General features: G+C 37.2%; 1 protein-coding gene across 1 annotated transcript; it reads right to left on the reverse strand.

The window, feature by feature from the left end:
* Positions 1 to 1,933: 1,933 nt before the first annotated feature.
* Positions 1,934 to 19,739, reverse strand: LOC107564073 (fermitin family homolog 3-like). Its single transcript, XM_016249071.1, has 15 exons — positions 19,545 to 19,739; positions 18,315 to 18,444; positions 17,375 to 17,608; positions 17,027 to 17,143; positions 16,673 to 16,841; positions 16,302 to 16,404; positions 16,003 to 16,110; positions 15,718 to 15,846; positions 10,241 to 10,287; positions 9,404 to 9,528; positions 9,220 to 9,326; positions 7,805 to 8,020; positions 5,584 to 5,708; positions 2,482 to 2,623; positions 1,934 to 2,367 (listed from the first exon to the last, which is right to left on the reverse strand). Exons 2-15 carry the CDS (start codon positions 18,436 to 18,438, stop codon positions 2,188 to 2,190), a joined length of 1,926 nt encoding a protein of 641 aa, XP_016104557.1. The 5' UTR covers positions 18,439 to 18,444; positions 19,545 to 19,739; the 3' UTR covers positions 1,934 to 2,187.
* Between the last annotated feature and the right edge of the window lie 432 nt (positions 19,740 to 20,171).

The raw sequence follows: 20,171 nt of genomic DNA on the forward strand, positions 1-20,171 counted from the left end.
AATAGCATTTTGGGCAAATGCAGGTAATTTACCAAATAAATATGATGATTTTTAACAGTTATGACTGTTATAGCGCCACCTATAGTCCGATCACCCTGAAACGTTGCATGCTTCTTAATCCTTTACAGTTCTGAATGTTGTATTACCTTTATGAGTAAAAATGATGGAGTATTTTAAATTGTTTCCAATGCAAGTGATCGCGCTGGCGCCTCCATGTCCTGTAAAGCGCACTTCAGCTTCCACTCTCCACACAAACGATTGGTTATGCCTCTTAGCGCACATTTATAGGTTGTGTTTAAACTAGCCCAACTTTGTGATATGCTTGAGCTGTTTTATATCTATAGATTTTATTTTAGGCAAGCCGTGATGATTTGAGAAGGCTAAATTGATCAAATAGGCTATGATCAACTCACTGTCTGCCGCTGGCCGCTTGGTCGATACTTTAAAAAACAAAAAAATTACATTTAACGAACAAAAAATGCTCCAAACGTTTTTCTAAATTAACCTAATAAAATAATGAAACAAAATATAATCACTTTGCCATTTCATACAAAACTGAACTATTTTAGTTGCTGAAACAGTATAGGCCTATAAGCTGTTTTGGCAGAAAGGGGAAAAAAAGACAGGCTCGGGTAGGTAATTCTGGTAAACTGTTGGACACGGGCCGGGATAGGGCTAGATTGAGGCCCGGTTCTAATATCTCTGCCTTTCATTGACACATGATACGACACAAATCAGCAGTGGGAGGTTATCGCGGGGCCCCCGCGGTGCATGCCCGTCCGCTACGCCACTGCTTATAGCCTATTAAATATTGGTTCAAATAAAGGCAATAAGTCCATTTTTATAAAGGTTTACTAATACTATAGTTAACTCTGGATTCAAGAATTAGCTTTTCATTAGGGCAACTACAACGGACAATTTAATAGTTCTAATAAACATTAATTGCAGAAAAATATTATTTCAATAATTAAGAGCCTGCAATATAATGGAATATTAATATTGTTAAATGCATTTTAAGTATTCAAAAATATCATTTGTTTTCATTCGTTATTTATTAATAAATATTTATTCCAATTGCCCTAGCCCCAGCAAAACATTTATGGGGGACTGTGTGGGCCAGATGGGCTGAATTTTAGCACCAGTCCAGCCCTGATGATTCTCCTCTTCTAGGGCCAGAAAGAAGACCTTATAATAAAATTATTTAAACTAAACTCCTTAAGGGAGCTGTATATGCTCAAATGTTGTTGCTGCTTCTGGAAACCCGTTTGCTTTGACTTCATATATCTGGTGTATTTATTCTTTGAATGTGTTGTAGCCTGGAAAATTTAGTGTGCATACACATTGTATCTCTGTGTGTTGGAGATTTGATAAAAAATTAAAAAAATAAAAATAAAACAATTATTCCTGTTGTAGAAAACGTTGTGGCACCAAGATAGGCTACTATGAAGGGGGGCCCTTGGGTTTGCTATAGCCCCAGGGCCCTATGTGTTCTTAATCCGGGCCTGGCTGTAGACTGCATGTTGCTCCAGCTGTATAAACATAGATCGGTAAATGCTACTGCTAATATGGAGTTTTTGCTATTTATAATTGCAATTTAAGAGTAAAAGAGCATCCTGTGCAATACAGAATTAATTTTATTGCACAGGATGCTCCTTTACATACTCTGCTATACGCAATGCTTGTGAAACTTGCACTGTGGTTTCCTGCTCCAAATTATGTCACCACAATGTACCCTTTTTTAACTCTTGAGCTGCAAGTCAAACATTGTAAAATCGCCTGCATTGCTGTATTTAACACAGTGGACTTCCATACATATATTAATGCAGCAACCCGAATGCTTAAACTCTGAATTTAAGAACAATAAAGAGCCAACAATAACAATCAGATGCATAAGAATTAAAGCAAAAGGCTGACAAGGTTTTACAGAGAAATTTAATAACTACAAGATATGGTGTTAACAGTAAAACTGAAAATAACCTACAATAAGATTGCTCAAAGCCAATTAAAACATAGACAGAGAAACATCACAAAATGAAACACCTCAGGTCTCACAAACGTGTCAAGACACAATAGTGTTTTTTAAGGGAAATATTTATGAATAGCCATATCTGTATGTGTATTTATTTAATTAATTTTTTTGAAGATCTTATTATCTTCAGTCCATAGGTACACAGACTTTTTTTTTCCTCATAGAGCTTCATGGCCGCCTGTCAGTTTGTGAAACAGCTCTTCATTCAGAGTGTCACTCTGCTCCCGACTTCGAGTGGACATGAAGATGTAGCCACCGATGTACTCGTGGACAATCTTACAATCTGCTGTCACACAGCTGAAGGCGATGTTCACATTGCCATCAAACTCAATGGCAACCTGGTACAGATATGGCAGGAATTTATTATTTTACACCGTGATATTTATATTAACATGAGAGCTTGGAAAAACTGACAAATCTCATTGGTATAGAATAATATAAAGTCGGATTACCTGTTTGATGTCCCAGTTGACATTCCATTGCCTCATGGTGTTGTATCTCCAGGTTTTCACAACATCTCCAACACTCAGGTCAATGCGGATTAAACGATTATTGGCAATGCCAAGCACCTCATCCTTACGGCAACCCTTAAACCTTATGTGGACAAAAATAATGTGTTTTTTGATAATGTCACTTATAATGTGATATTATTTTGGTTAAATTATGTCATACCTAATTTTCAGTCCACACTGAAAATTCCAAAAGACAAATTGCACTTTAAATACCAGGATAATGTACTTAAGTATGGAATGCTGGACACTTCATAGACTCAACTGTCGCAAGGAGGCTATCACACTTGAAGACGCATGACAAAATAACCTTTAAAAATGTATGCAATATACAGTTGAGTATATAGGTATAAAAAGTGCATAGTGCATAGTGCATCATTTGAGGTGTAATTTGTTTTGTTTCTGTTTCCTTTGTTGCCTTGGTTTCTCCTGCTGTTCATTTCTTGTAATGGATACCCATGTTATTGTCAGTGTCTCAGATAGTTCCTTGTTTCTCCCATTATATATATAGCCTTCTGTTTCAGTTGTTCTCTGTCCATTCTCATCAATGTCTCATTAGTTGCTGGATGGTGGGTTATTTTAGTTACTTTGCACCCTAGTGTTACACCCATAATTAGTGTGGCCCTTATTGGTTAAAGTACATCGAAAGATAAAATTGCAAGAAAAAAATATAAAATACAAAAATACCTGAGAAATATAAAAACAACATTTTCAAAATATATCCAATAATACCACTACAAAAACATAATAAAAGATATACATATGGACATATATACAGTACATATACGTCTGTCCATACATAAACAAAATATACATCCATTGGCAAATGGCTGCCCACTACTCCAGGTGTATATTCACAGTGTGTGTAAGCAGTGTTCACTACTCACTGCTGTTTGTGTGCACTTGGATGGGTTAAATGCAGAGCAGAAATTCTGAGCATGGGATACTATACTTGACAACATGTCATGACAATGGCAGAACACTCGCAACTTCATTATTTTTCCTAAATGAAGATCATGTAACAATGCAAATGAAAAAAAGAGGTATAGTACAATGGACTCCTCTCAAAGACTGAAGAACAAATGCAATTCATTATGCAGATTGTCAAAGAGCACCAAAATCTGTTTCCAGTTTCTGCGGCTGAAACATGTTGGTTTGTCATCATGATCCAGAGCAGATCGCAATATATCAGCAGTGTTGTAATTTAACTTTTTTTTAAAGATTTTATTTTTGACATTTTATGTTTTTATTTCAATAGGACAGTAAGTGGACATGAAGCGAAGTGGGATGGGCTCTGGAAAGGTCCGCAAGCTGGGACTCGACCTTGTGATGCCTGAAGCACAACAGTGTTACATTATATGTCAGTGCACTGCCCACAAGACCCCCAATGTAATTTAACATTGTTAGACTAACAACACTGTTCTGTGTTGTCGTTTTTAACCTAATTCACAGTTAACTAATGGTTTTGTATAATTATTAATTACATGCTGTTATGGTCATTAAGACAGAATTTCAACTTTGTTGAGCACACCCTAACACACCCTTGGTGTTCTTGTCCAATCTCAGTGAAATTTGGTTTGTTTCCATTTCTCATGAAGGAGAGTTGACTGGGTGGGTGATTGGGGGGATACATCCAAAATCAACAGAAAACAACCAGTTTTAGCATTTAATGAGATATGTAATTTATGTTTGTTTAAATGTCAGGCTTTCAAGAAAATTACTTTTGCAGATCAACTCAGGGCCCACTTGGGAATCTCTTAGAACAGCCTCTAAATCACAAAATGCAACATGAAATGTAGAGATAAGGCACAGTCTAGTTCTTATGGTTTAAATTAATTTATTCCTATAAGCTACAAAATACATGGAAGACTGAATCTTTGCAGCATTTAAATATTTATAATACTCTGAAATAGTAAATGCATTAATGACATATGTTCTTGCTTCGGCCCATAATTTGAAAGTATATCATTTGATCTGAAGATAGTGCATTATTTTAGTGAAAATTTGATTAACTTCAGTCAATTCCACTGTTTTCCGTATATGAAAATGCATGATAATAACTAGCAGTCAAGTTCTGTTGCAATTTTACTTGGTTCATTGTTGGGGCAGTCATGGCCTAATGGTTAAAGAGTCGGACTTGTAACCCAAAGGTTGTGGGTTCAAGTATCAGGTCTGGCAGGAATTGTCGGTGGGGGGAGTGATTAACCAGTGCTCTCTTCCACCCTCAATACCACGACTGAGGACCCAGTCGTGTGGGTCAATGTGCACCCTTGAGCAAGGCACTGAACCCCCCCGGGCACCGCAGCAATACAGCTGCCCACTGTTCCAGGTGTGTGTGTTCACTACTGTGTGTATTCACTGTGTTTGTGCAGATCATCACCCTACTTGGCCACATGTCACTGCACTTCACTTAGAAGTAAAAGAAAGTCATATTATACATGTATATATGTCAGGATCTGAACCTCATGCATAAAATTACACTACCAAGACTCAGAGTGTTGAAGAAGAAGTGCCAGAATTGGAGCCTATACTATGAAGCCGGTTTGCCAGGTAAGTTTCAATTTAGTTCGCACCAGCTATGGGTTTTTGGCACAGTGAAAGGGGTTTGACTTTTAAGGGTGTTCGTTGCCATAGTAACTTACGCTCCAGAATTAAACTGCTCCTGGGCAGGATATGCTCTGGTTTAGAGATCTCAAACCAAAATTTGACCAATTAGCTTTGAGCAAAGTGACTCATATGTGACAGTTTCCCTTGCTCCAAATTAAAATTCACTATATATTATATATTGTATAACAGTTTTAAAGATAAAGATCTGGCTTTTAGTGATGATTATTTATTATAATTATTTTATATAATTTATCATTATTATACCCTTTATCCTTTACACAAGTCATTTTAGTTTACTAATTATTATTAAGGTTTTATTTTAAATTAATATAAATATATAATATGAGGTATAAATAAGCTTTAAACTTTAAAGCTTTAAAAATAGGTGCATGACACGCCTACAGGGCTCTGCCTACAGAGAAATTTTACTAAACTCACCTGACTACAATATAAGAGAGGCCAAAGTCAGGCAGAGCCTGCCAGATCTGAAGGAACTTCTGAATGGCATCTGTTAATGAGAGTTGAGCTACGTTCTGATAGGCCTCCAGGATCCTCGGTGTGAGCTGAACAATTAGAGGGAAAGAGAGACCAAATTGAGGTCTGTCCACACAAACTGTCCACATGTACACGGGTATTTTTATAAACAGAGTTTTTCCTTCTTCCATTTAAAAAAAAATCTCCGTCCACATGAAAACACAAAAGCATGCTATGAAGCACTGTCAAGAGCATGCCAAACCAACAGGTGGTGATATAATCTCAACCGTAAAGCCATGTTGGGCAATCAGTAGCCTGAAAAAGTTTCCAGTAGGCGGAGATAACAGCGCATGCTCTGATGTCATAAGCCAAAATCTCCGGTTTCGCTGTCTACACGATAACACTGCAACCTGAATTTTTGAAAATCTTTACCCTGGCAGGAGTTTTCAAAAATATTCGGTTTCAGTGAACTGGTGCTGCGTTTGCATGTGGATGAACAGCCAAATTGCATAGAAAAAGCTGCGGTTTTTAAAATACCCGCATTCGTGTGGACAGGGCCTTAAGTGCAAGAGAAACAAAAAGCATTGAAGATTACATGTTATATAATGGTTACACTTTATTTTGATAATCCACTTTAGACATTTTACTAATTATAAGTAACTTTGCAACTGCATTTCTACTAACTTAGAGTAGGTATTAGTAGACTGGTAACACTTTATTTTAAGGTCCAAATCTTACTATTAAGTAGCGGCTTATTAGCATGCATATTACTAGCATACTGGCTGTTTATTAGTACTTATTAGGCACATATTAAAGGGGTTATATGATGTTGATAAAAAGAACATTATTTTGTGTATTTGGTGTAATGAAATGTGTTTATGCGGTTTATGGTTAAAAACGCACATTATTTTCCACATACTGTACATTATTGTTTCTCCTCTATGCCCCGCCTTTCTGAAACGTGCAAATTTTTAAAAAGCTCATCGGTCTGAAAAGCGAGGTGTGCTCTGATTGGCCAGCTATCCAGTGCATTGTGATTGGCCGAATACCTCAAGCGTGTGACGGAAATGTTACGCCCCTTACCATATTGTGATGCCTTGTCCCGGCCGGAGCTATGAGACAAAAACATTAAAAGCCATTATAAACGAGGCATTTGTTGCATCCAGTGGGGACATAATTACAGATTATAATGACTTATACTGTATTTTCACGCGTTGCATTGCATCGCGCCACGTAAACATAAAACCATGTCTGCATTTGTGATCGGAGAAATGACAAACTACAAACGCAACTCTACACTGCTCAAAACTCGCGTTTAAATCGTCAATGGCAATTCTTTAAATATAAAAACATACTTACAGTCTGTGAGTCAGAACAGCCGGCATTGTAGTCTACTCTACCAGGACAGGAAACAGTCCTCCATAAAATGCACTGAACACATCGGAATATTTGGGTTGAACTGTTTTGGAACAGTGTTGTAAATACAACTTAATCACTGATTTTTAGTCGTGTCCTCTTTTGGAAGGCCAAACAATGTAGTTTCGCTTTCACAACGAAACACTGCGGGCTAGAGTGAGTGGTGGCCTAGAGTGAGCAGAGGCCGGCGCCTAGAGTGAGCAGCAGCCGGCGGCGAGGCGTGGTTGACACTTAACATTTATAAAGAATATCTCTTTGGATTTGAGACTTTAGTCTTTGCAACTTTACAGATCTTCTTTATGCACCAAGAGCTTGTAACACTCCAAAGAGAAAGAAAAAATTTAAATTGCATCATATGACCCCTTTAATGCTTTATTCTGCATGACCATATACTAGATCCCTTAACCCTACCCAATACCTAAACTTAGCAATTATCTTACTTAATATTAATAAGCAGCAAATTAGGAGTTGAGGGAAAAACTCTTAGTTATTTGTGAATATGTGTTCCCTAATCTATAGTGTTACTGTTAATTTAGGGTTAGGGTTAGTAGAATAAATTGACATGTACTTGCAAAGTTACTGATAATTGAGAGAATGTCTGTCGGGGGACTATTAAAATAAAGTGTTAGCAGATATTAAGCAGACAGTCTACTAATACTCCAATGACTGCTAGTTTGTATGTAGTTGCAAAGTAACTTATAGTTAGTGGAATAGTGTTACAAATAATGCAGTAATTAACCAGTTCAAACATGTATTCTAAATGTGATACCTGCTTGGGTTTGTACTTCTTCTGGTAGCGTGGTGAGACAAGGCTGTGTGTATTGATACTTTCATCTGTCTGAGCTGTGTTATTTCTAGGTGTGGTTTTCTGCATGGCCAAGAATGACTGAATACTCTGCACCTCACTAGAGAATGAGCTGTCAGCTAAAGTCTTGCCTTTCGAAGCCAAACGACATGCTGCCATCCATCGGCTGTACTGCTGTTCCTAAAATAAGACAGAGAGTCAGAGTTTTTCTGTAGTTTTATGTAACATAGACACAATGTACTGCTGTCCAGTTTTGGTGAACCTGTATTACTCACTGTACAGACCTGGTTCTACAAGGGTGCTAAGGACATTTTCTGTGGTGCCATCAGCCAATCAGATTTCATATATTTGCTTGCATAGCATTTATTATGCTTTTTAGAATTTCCAGATCTGAAAGCTCATATTTCTCATGGTGTGCTAAATTAAATGCTCATATCTCCAGCCGAGAAATGTCTCTGATAAAGAAACTACATCCAATATTCCTGGCATATTGGAAAGATCTAACAGTGTTGGTGTATCTAATCTAAAAAAGCCATTGGCACCAGTGGTCTTTATAATCTATTTAGGCTTTCCCAAAAACTTAAGTACTTTGAAAATACCAAGATTATTTTTTACAGAATATTTTGATGCATTTTCTGATACATGAAGAGATTAAAAACAGATGTCTAAAAGCCTTTACTTCTAATATGTTAACAAAATAAAACATAAATGTTGAACCTGGCTGTATCCCCTTCTTTTCTTGAAATGTATGAAAATTCATGGGTATTTATTTAGATCACTTAGGGTATGTTTACACAACAATGATTGTAGTCTTTTTTCTTTTTCATTTCTTTTTCATTTTTTAAAGGTTCATGTACAGACAACAGTGTTGTCAAAATGACCCCCGTTCACACGGATCTGTGAAAACTACTAAAATGTTGTGTAGGCCAGTAGTTGGCGATGTCACATTGTAAAGAAACACTACGTGCCTACACACATCCGCATTCCTATAGTATGAACATGAATAACGAAAGGGTATAATGTTTTCACAAAGTTATGTTTTCTTAGTTTAAAATGGAGACAATAACAGTATTTTTTTTTCATAAAAATTGCAGTTTCATGCCTCCAAAATGCCATTGTCATGTAAATGAACAGCTAAAATGAATAAAAAGGTTTCTGTTTTTAGATTAAAATGGTGTGGTGTAAACGCCCCCTTAGATTATAATGTCTGAATGCTTTTATTTGATGTTTTACTGCCATGTTATTGACTCATTAGGTCTAAATTGGCCACTACATACAGTGGGGAAAAAAAGTATTTAGTCAGCCACCAATTGTGCAAGTTCTCCCACTTAAAAAGATGAGTCAGTTGAGCTGTTCTACACAAATAATCATTGACTTACATGCTCACAGCGCAAGTAGACCTCATTCATGCCCTCTGGCCCAGGTATCAGCAACCTGATACAAAACTTCTGCCCAGCAACACTCACATCAGGGGCCACCTCACAACCTGTGTTGATGAAAAAGCTGTTGTGCACCTGTGTGATGTGTATATACACATTTTAACATCCATGAGAGTGTGATCACCTTTAAGGTTCATTTGTTGAATTGGCTCTTTAGAACTCTCCTCCTTACTCTTATAGTAGGAGATGGTCGTGTCCTTAAATGTAAACCAGTATTGTTTATATCCTTTCAGTGTCAGCCTTTTGGGTCTGAAAAACAGTGAAACCACAAAAATATTAGTCATAAAAGTCAGGTTTACAGTGGTGGCTAAAATTATTAGAACACTAGTATTTTCACCAGCTAAAAAATGGTGTTAAGTCAGTTATTTCTATCTTTTGCTGTAGTGTGTCAGTAGGAAATATCAGTTTACATTTCCAAACATTCATTTTGCCATTAATTGTAATAATCCAGTGAGATTTATTTTGCACAAGGTGTCTGACAACAGCCAGTGCTCCACACAGAGATCTGATCTCTTCATCATTCAGTCTGTCTGGAATGACATGAAGAAACAGAACAAACTGAGACAGACTAAATCCAGAAGAGCTGTGGCAATGTCTCCAAGATTCTTCAAGAAACCTACCTGCAAAGCTACAGTACTGTTAAAAGTTTTAGACACTTGTGTAAAAATGCCGTAAAATGAGGAAGCTGTCAAAAATAATGTCATAAATTGATTTTCTTTATCGATTAACTTCTATTAACTAAATTAAATCAACATTTGATGTGACCATCTTTTGCGTTTAAAGCAACTTTTGCCCTTGCACTTGCACATAGTTTCTAAGGTAGCTTTGCAGGTAGGTCTTTTTGGATACCACTGTATTTGTATAGCACTTTACACAATACAATACACATTGTTTCAAAGCAGCTTTATTTTATTTTATTTTTTGTATTTATGTGGGATGGAAGCTGGGTTTTGTGTCTTACCTGAATATTTTCAAGTAGTCATGTAGTTCTGGTGCTGTCATTGTTTCCTGTGTGGACACTTGAGATGTTAGATATGCAAACCGTTCACAGACCATCAAGACAGTGATTTTGGGCTGTTTTGAAACACCTAGAGTAGTATATGAAGCTCTATAAATGCTACTGCATCATATTTGATTACACAAAATTATGATACTTCTAAGACCTCTAAATTATTGTTACAATTATCAATGTGAAAACTTAGCAGATCGTCTACAACAGATTTTTCAGCAATGTGCTTTCTGCCATCTGGTTGATAGTTCATACTTTTTAGCAAGTAGAAGGCCTTTTAGTTATAGTTTAGTATAACTGTAAAAAATGTCCACCTTAAGGGCATGGTACACATATTATTTTTTGATCGGATGCAGAATTTTGTCCTGTATGAAAATAAAAAATAAACAATTGGGTATTAATAAAGACACCTTGACCTTGACATGTTTTTGCTGTGAAATCTTTACTGATTTTTATAAAGTAAACATGTTACATTTTATATTGTTACACTAATATAATTTGATATGTTTTATTCAATTAAATATTAATGAATTGAAAGTAATATTTCAAGTTGAACACACACTGAACTGAAGCAATTAATGTTTATTGATTATCCATGTATCATTTTTAGAAAAATCATAATACAATTGATCAAATATGATACTTCAAGGTTTAGAGGAACTATTATTTGTAAATTTCTCAATTAATGCATCAATATATTGCATTAAATAATCATCTTGCATCATTAAATATTATCCTATTAAGATGTTAATGGGGGATATAGAGTGAAGACCGATCTTTATATGCATTTTATGTAAGTAGTCTGCTATATGGTTATATAGATCTCATTAATTTGCAATGGAGTCCAAACCTTCTGCTGTCAGTCTAAAGGTCTAGTTATGCAGGACTTAAGTCTCTCCTTTGCCTTCCCCTTTGTGATCCTCTGATCATCCCTTGGATTTGGCTGCAGTGGTGGACTGTTTCTCAGTATACATCTCTCCCACAGACTCTGATTCTGACTCTCACTTGGTTACTGTGTTTGATTAGACTGTCTTTGTTTGATTTGACTTTACACTCTGGTCAGTATAGACCCAGGTGAGATATCTCCTGTCTACTCAGTGATGGAATTCCATAGATTTACGCTGGGTCGTCATGACTGAGGAGGAGATTGCTTATGCTCTGGTTTCTCGGGTAAACCAAGCTCTTGGGCCAGCTTTGCTGAATCTAGATCAAGCTGAATTTTGGGATCCCAACTGCTGCCACTGTTTGTCCTTCCCACAAGCATTGGATCAACAGCTGTTTACTGTTGTGAGCCTGCTGGTCAGTTCTTCATGATTTAATGTGAAGTGGTGTTCTTTCTCTAGCCACAGACATACATCATGGTGAGGTCCAAGGTGGTCTCTCTCCTCAACGGATGGGTTGTGACTGAGAAGCTGCTGGGAACTGTCACGTAAGATTTGTAGTTTTTAAAGCAAAAAATCACACAAACCTGAAAGTACAACTGTAAACCAGTCATCAAAAGGAGTACAAATCCTTCATGACAAAAGATTTTGTGACAAAGTAGGCAAGAGCAGTGCTAGTAGCTCTCAATCTCAATTTAAGAAGCAACAAACTCTGACCTTGTGCTTCCAAAGAGCTGAGGTTTGAGCAATAAATTCACATGAATATAAGAAATCAAAAACTGCACTTTTAGATTTGTTTGACACTGTATGTACACTAGATTGTGTGATTCAGTAGTGCTGCATGGATTAATGCTGCCTTCACGTCCTATCGGAAATGTCCTATTTCCCACTTTTGAAGTCGTGATTAGGAGCTTGTCCTATTCAAGTGCTTTGTTGTCGGAAAGAACAAAATGTAGCATCCTATTGGTTTAGAATCATGTAAATATTCACTGTGCTAAGTAGTCAGCTTGCTGACAATTCTGGAAGTTTGGTCAAATACATGCTTGTTTCACTGTTTATAAAACATATAATATGCTTCAAATGATTGTTCATATATTGCAATACACTACTTTAGCGACAGAACAAAGTGATGTTGTTGTGGAAAAAACTAATAAAGAATAGCATTGACAGCAGTAATGGTTCTCCCCTCCACCGTGTTTAAAGTTTATGGCCCACCCAACTCGGAAAGTCTGGTATCAAAATTATCTCAAGAGTTTCCCAGTAGTAAATACAACTTGAGAGGCATTCACGTCTAAATTCCGATTAGGAAACTCGATTCCCTGACTGCACTAAAATGCAAACCACAACTCAGCATGTGAAAGCAATGTTGAGAGAGATGTGTAAAATGACTTCATGTGTATATGGACTGACAATCATTAAGTTAAGTGGTCTAAATGTATTTATCTGTATTTATACATTCTGTGGAAAGCGTAGGACCAAGAAATGTTCATCCAATCAAAACGCTCGGTCCGAGCGTTTTAATTGGCTTTCCCACCTGCCTGTCAAACATATGTATTTGCATACCTCTGCGCACCCTGTTCGCGCAGACAGGATACGTCATCAGCGCATTCACGCACGCTGTGCAGACAGAGCGAGAATGGCAGACAAACATCAACACCCTTCCTTCCTGGTATTGTAATACTTTTACTAACTGTACTATAACGTTTTCTCACCGGTGAATGACACATGATGTAGCCCAATGCGGTTCCCAATTCCAGTCCTTGCGCCTCCCCGCTCTGCATATTTTGCATGTCTCGCTTAGTTAACACACCCGATTCAGATAAGCAGCTCGTTTAGAAGTGAGCTACGTGCATGAACTGTGTTCCGATTGACATGCTCCCTACACAGTAGGGGGGGGGGGGAATTGGGAACCTATTGTAGTAATTAATGTTGTCTCTGGTATTCTGGTCTTTGAGCGTATATGCGTTCAGGGGGCGTGGCTTTGGACAGCGATTTCAGGGAGGGTGTGACATTCGCTTTCAGTACTATCAGACTAAAGTTAGCCTTTTCCAAGATCTCCTACTGCACTTTTGATTTTGTGATACAGGGGCATGCTTTTACCATTCCTTTCAATCATTGCTATCCACCTGGATAATCGCATAGTTTTGCACTTCAGAATCTTCCATCAGGTTATGGTTTGATTCTTCTAATCTCCCTTCTGCTTCCTGAGTGGCGGAAGGTGGCATCTAAGCCTGAGCCCATGCAGGTGGGTAGGTTGTGTCTTACTATGGAAGAGAACCAGTGGCATCCTTCCAATGGTCTGTGTCTTTGTGTCTAGTAAAAGCTCTTGCACGTGAATAACCAGGTGAGTTCTGGTAAGCAGAACTTCTGTCTGTTCTATTTACTAGTCCTTGTACCCTCTTGCCAGTCTCATTGATATTCCACAACAGCACTCATCAATGCTCTTTGCTCATCGACTCAGGAGCTGAGGGTAATTTCATGGACATATTTGTCTGTGTCTGTCCAGCAGCTGGTATGATTTGTGTACCTTCGATACCTTGTATCTTTTTCCCCTCTCTCCAGGTGCACATCCAGAACATCAGATGCATGACCCAAAGGCTGCTGGAGAACCAGATTTAGATTAAGGCAGAAAAGTAATAATTCCATTTCCAACCAGTTCTGTTCTTGAAGTCCTTTATCTTGAGGGAAATGGTACTAATTGACCCTGCAGTGGTATAAGAGCTTTAACTATAGTTGGCCATTTGCCTGGCCTGTGCAAAGCCGACAACAAGTCCTGGGCTTTGCCAAATTCTATGCAAATATGGCACTTTTGCTGCTCCAGATGATGTTCCCCCTCCTGATACCACAGCCCATGGCCTGTTATGGGCTTCCTTCCATCCATTGGCAATACTGTGTTCCTTACCATGGTGGATCAATCCTCCAAGATGGTCCACTTTGTTCCCATTCCTAAACTCCCATCTACTAGAGCAGTGTTTCCCAACCGGGGTGCCATGTAAAAAATATTTTTTAAATATTTTTAAATTGCTAAAATGTTCAAAAAAGCATCTATTATATATTTCTGTATTTCTGATGTCGCCAATAATTAGAGATGCACCGAAATTCCGGCTGCCGAAAATTAGTTCACTGCTCAGGTTTCACTTTCACATGGTGTGACGTTCTGTGTATTATCCCGCTCTATGCGTGTGCGCTCCGCTCAGTCGCTCCACTCGTATACCATTCATGCTCATCGGAACAGCAAAGTCCACTCAAACATTGAACTGACAGGAAACATTGATGTAGTACAGTATTGTTTCTGTCTGCAATAGCCCTACTGTGTTGTAACATGGTGTGGTATATGGGCAACTCTGGTAACGCTGCCCTCTCATTCATTGATCTGCTAACCGCTATGCTATGCTCACGTGTTCTGATAATAATAGCTTTCTAGGACTAAACATTATTTGGATAATTGGTAAAAAAAAAAAAGTTAAATATCTTAACCCTACTGTTAGACCTACCTGAAAAACTAAAAAGCAATTGATTTAATTTGAAGGCCTGTCGTTATTTTTTATTTGTGCTATCATTATTAATTTCTTTATATGTTCTTATTTTATTACTGACTGCTTACTTCTATCTATAATTTTCTAATTATCATATCGAAGTTAGAAATTCAAATATTGTGACAAAATTAATTTTGTAGGGTGTCAAAAGTTTGTTAAAATTTTCAAAGGGTGCCGCGACTAAAAAAAGGTTGGGAAACACTGTACTAGAGCATTGGTTCTCATCTCTGGTCCTGGGAACCCACAGAACTGCATAGAACTATCACATTTTTTTAACACTTTAACACATTTCCCACATAATTACCCAACAAATACTAATATAGTTGGTTTAGTTTAACACACAATAACACTACAACAGGGCACGTTGTCATAGTTGTCACAATGGGAACCTACTGTGTTTTATGGACTGGAAGCAACCCTGCTCACGTAGGGTTACATTCCTGCAGACTTTAGCTCCAATCCTGCTCCAACATCTGCATGTATTTTTCTAGTCATCCTGAACACCTTGATTAGCTAGTTCAGATGTGTTTGATTAGGTTTGGAGCTAAACTCTGCAGGAGCAGGGTTCCCACTGTGGCAAGTTACCCAAAATAGTATGACAACATGCCTTGCTATAGTGTCACTGTGTGTTACATGAAGTGTGTGTTATATACTCGTAATTTCCTGGGCAATAATAGAGGAAATGTTCAAAATTGTAGCTATAGTAAAGACTTTCCCAAGACTTGCATTATAGACGGAGCTACCCAGAATTAAACATATTATTCAGTAACTATTGATACCTATTCAATACTAAAATAAAGATTTTATTTCAGCTAGTCTGTAAAAGAAGCACACTAGAACAGACAAAAGTATACACTGGAACAATCCAGAAAAGCAAGGAATATGTTAGTACATGATTAGTTTGGTGTAGACTTGTCCTACTGTTTTGATCATGTGAATATGTAAATGTGTGACTCTACAGGCTTTGTTAAACTTGTCTTTTGAAGGGCTGTGTATATGTCATGAAACTGACCAGCATGTCATCTGCACTGCTCTCTCCTTCCATTTTCACCTCCAGACACTGTAGAGCCGAATCCAGATCTTCCATAGCTGGACAAGATGCCACAAACTGCTCTGTCAGAGATACTTTTCCAATGTGGTACTGATGTAATCACACACAGAGAGATCATAAAACATAAAAACACTTTTCACTATAGCTCCAGTTGTGTTAGAACATTGCTCACAATCTCAATGATCACAATGATAGATCACTGTCCATTTGTATGGTGAGTTGATATCTGTTTTCTATCACCTATACCTGCAAGGCAGCGAAGACCATCATCTCCTCCTCAGTGCATTCAATTTCCTCCAGCAGAATGGCCCACCTTGCCTGTTCATACAACTGTGTCAGCCGCACCACGTCAGCCTGGCAGATAGATTCATGTGTTTTTTTCATAATTTTATGGGGGGGAAATAGGAAAGGACAATAAGATCCAATAAGAATTCAACATTTAAATAAAATGTAAATAACACATTTAAATAAAATAAATAAAAATATATACAAGTACAGTAAATACATAAATACAAAAGGTACAAAATACAAGATGCTGTACCAACCTGTGGTATGATGTCATGAAAAGTATAGTATTTGAAACGCAGTAAGAGTTTATCATTTTCTTTGACTCCCTGTTGTAGAAGAGAACGGGACGAATCCAACCACCTGAGCAGAGATTTCAGAACAAAACAGAACAAGTATATTCTCAAATATTTTCAATGCATTGTATTTGGGGCATGGAGTGCAGATTGATGTAAAAAATGAAGCTTTTCAGTATGAGGGTGCAACAAAAAATGAGAAAAAGTGACAAGGAGTGAAGCAGTGAATATTTTCTGAATGCACAATACAGTACCTTTTTTGCATACACAATATGCAATATTTCACTGAATTTAGTCATCCTGAAAACCAGATGTTGCCAAGTGTATTACCCTACCTGCTGTTAATATGTGCTTTCTCCATTATGTTAGTTGTCCGATACAGCTTAGCAATGGTCTCTGGTGCTGGAGCAGGCTGACTGACCGCCAGCATTTTGTACACAGCCTCAGTTTCAGGTGTTTCAGCAAAGAAAGCAGGCATGCCATTGGTTAGCTTCAGGATTGTGCCTGCAATTGCATATATGAACATCAGAGCAGCTTTACCTGACCTTTACTTGTTTGTGTGTATAAGTAAATAAATATCATTTGTTTGTTTATTTAGTTAGTTAGTTAGTGTAAGCATACTTTGAATTGGGTCTTATATTTATGTGTATTGGTTTGGAATTAATATTTTCTTTATATGTATTGCTCACTTGACGTAAGTGGTGCGCATGTGATGTCATACACCTCTTCCCCAACATCTTTATCTTTCTTTTTCTTCTTCTCTTCTACTGGCCATAGAAGGGATAGTTCCTCTGGGCGGCGATTGTCTAAAGAAGACAAAACAAAAGTAGTCTTGTGCAATAGTCAAATCAAACCACATGTGGTTTGAAAAAGCTATAACTAGAGCTTTCATTTTTGCAGACACTGACCCGTCCTGAACTTACTGGTCATAAATTAACATAAATGAATGCATATTTTCAGCAACAGACTGTTTCTGTATAGATGATCTGAAAGTTAAAAGCTAGAAGAGCTATAGATGATTTGAACTCATCACTCACTCAGGAGTTTGCATATGCCCATGACGGTGCGGAATATGGGGCTGGAGAAGCAGACTCTCATTCGGAGGATGATGCCGCTGGGCATTACCAACCGCAGGGGCTTGTGCTGGGGTGTGAGGCAGAGTCGGGCATCCGCATGAATCCCACATTTATCCAATGTCCAGGACGGTTTCAGTAACCACTGCAGCTTCTGTTCCCACCACAGAGCATGATCGGACCAATCCTTTTTTATTTCTAAAGAGGAGAAAAAAATGTGTCGGTCTCCCTTACCTAGTTCCAGTCCAATATGATTTTATTTCTTCCATGAAACACAAATAAAGATGTTTTGAAGAATGACTTTAAAAATGAGAGAACTGCATTTAGTATTGTCAAATGTGGACCACATGTGGTTTAAATATGTGTAAAATTATTGGGGTGGGGAATGGCATAGGGAAAAAATTTAAATAAAAAAATTAATAAAAAATTCAATATATATACATTCTCATGTTGTTCCAAACTCGTAAGATTATGCTTCTTCAAATATTTTGAAGAATGTTTTAACAGTTTTGGTCCATACATTTTAAGTCAGCGGGGTCCACACAACATTATAGAATCTTTTTGGCTTATTTATTTATTGTTTGTTTGCTGGTCTGTTTATTATCATATCATATCATAATGAACTACTGCTTTAATAATGACACATTGTATGTCCTTTTTTGTGGCTAGTCCAGTTGGTGTTAACTTTGTAAAATGTGGGGAAATTTATATTTATATAATAAAAATAACACATTTGTAGAAAACTGTTACCAAAATGGATCTGAGAATTGCTTTGAAAGACCTGAGACTTAGACTGTGTTAGAGAATTATGGACATGCCTGAAATCAGCAATCCTAATGCCCTTAAAGCCATTGCAAAAACTCTGAATATTATTTAAATTCACAAACATCAGACATCAACTCACGTGACTTTTCCACAACTTTGAGGATGACTCCACCAATATGTAGGTCCGAGGTGACACTGATTTTAAGAGGTGGGGCCTCCAGTCCCAGTTCCTCTACAGAGACGGACAGGTCCCACACTGCCATTCTAGTCTGAATACAGATGCCATAAGACGGTCATTCTTCCACAATCTCAGCTATTTCCCTTTTTTATAGTTTTGCATTTAATCTGTTTAACCTGCTAACCTGCTGCTTTCTAACTAGATTTAATCAGCACATTTACAGATAGGTGGCTGACAAATAACATGGAAATAACATGACATATAAAAAGTAATAAAATATTATATACTTTCTAAATCACGTATAACCTTGACCAGTGGAATGCTTCCACAATATCAGCTATTTCCCTTTTTTATAGTTTTGCATTTAATCAGTTTAACATGCTTTAACTTTAATCAGCACAATTTCAGATGGGTGGCTGCTAAATACAAATAACATGACATATATAAAACGTATAACATTACTTATTACTTTCTAAATCCCATATCAACCTTGACCAGTTGAAAAATACAAGAATAGGCATGAAACTGTAATTAAATTACAGAAAAAAAATTGTAATCCCTTGCTTTACTTTTTAAAGGGAAATTTAATTACAGTAATGAATTACAACAATGTGTGTATATGTACACACACACACACAGAAAGAGAGAGTAAAATTTAAATCTAAGGCCTGTATAAAAGTACTTTGCCTTTTTAAAACTTTCCCAGCACTTTTGTTCTCTACATTTTCCTTGATTGATTTATTAAACAACTACATTACTAAAATCCTGTTTAGTAATGTAGTTGTTGAGATTAGGTATTGGGTAGCATTAGGGATGTAAAATATGGTCATGCCAGCAGAGTATGTGCTTTATAAGTAAATAACCAATATGCTAGTTATATGCATGCTAGTAAGCAACTAGTTAGTAGTGAGAATTTGTTCCTATACTAAAGTGGTACCAAAAAATCTAACCTTTGTTAATTCACATGTAGCAGGGTGCACCAGGAATATTTTACACTGTGATTAAAATAATAAATAAATAAACTTATGAAATGATTATGACAAAACAAAGATAATCTCTCTACGGTACGATGTCTAGGCCTGAAGGCTCATGCGTGCGCACCTTCTCTTCTAAACCTTATAACAGCCATCAGACAAAACATCCCACCCTTCCTTTCTGTTGCGTTTCTTTTTTGTAATTTCTGTGTCTTACCTTGTATGGTTGTGGTTCCAAAAATGTTAAGCGATGTACAGACTACGCCCTTAGTCTCTAGCACTTTCTATCTGCCTCTCTCAAGAACTTGTGAGACATGTGCTGTCACTTCCTCCCACTTTTTTCTGTCTTTCTCTGCTGAGGTTTCACCCCATCTATGCGAGTGAATGGCTCTTCTCTTTTTCAGACTGATTTCTTAAGGGTTCAGCTACCCATAAATAGGTTTCTCTTCCTCTTCCTGTGATAGAGATGCACTTTTAAAATGAAACAAAGCCATATACAGTTTTTTTTCTTTATGTATGCAGGGTTTTTTTTTAACAGAAGACATCTAGAAGACTTCTGCTCCCACAATACAGTTTAATCAAGTTGACTTTTTCTTATGATTACTGCACTTATACATCAACTGTTAAACAGGTAACTATATAGTGCTCTCTGCTGGATAGATTTGGCAGAACTGAGATTATTTATTTAAAAGGTGATATAAATCAATTACTATTATTGTATCAGTTTAGGATGAAAAAAAAAACTTTAAACTACATTATGTAGCTGTTGGCTCTCTAGCGGTTAAAAAAGTACAACTTCATGCATCTTGCGAAAAAACATTGTTTTGCTTGTGCTTTGGCTCTG

The sequence above is a fragment of the Sinocyclocheilus grahami genome, unplaced genomic scaffold (assembly GCF_001515645.1).
Source record: "Sinocyclocheilus grahami isolate Dianchi unplaced genomic scaffold, SAMN03320097.WGS_v1.1 scaffold908.1, whole genome shotgun sequence".
Lineage (NCBI taxonomy): Eukaryota > Metazoa > Chordata > Actinopteri > Cypriniformes > Cyprinidae > Sinocyclocheilus > Sinocyclocheilus grahami.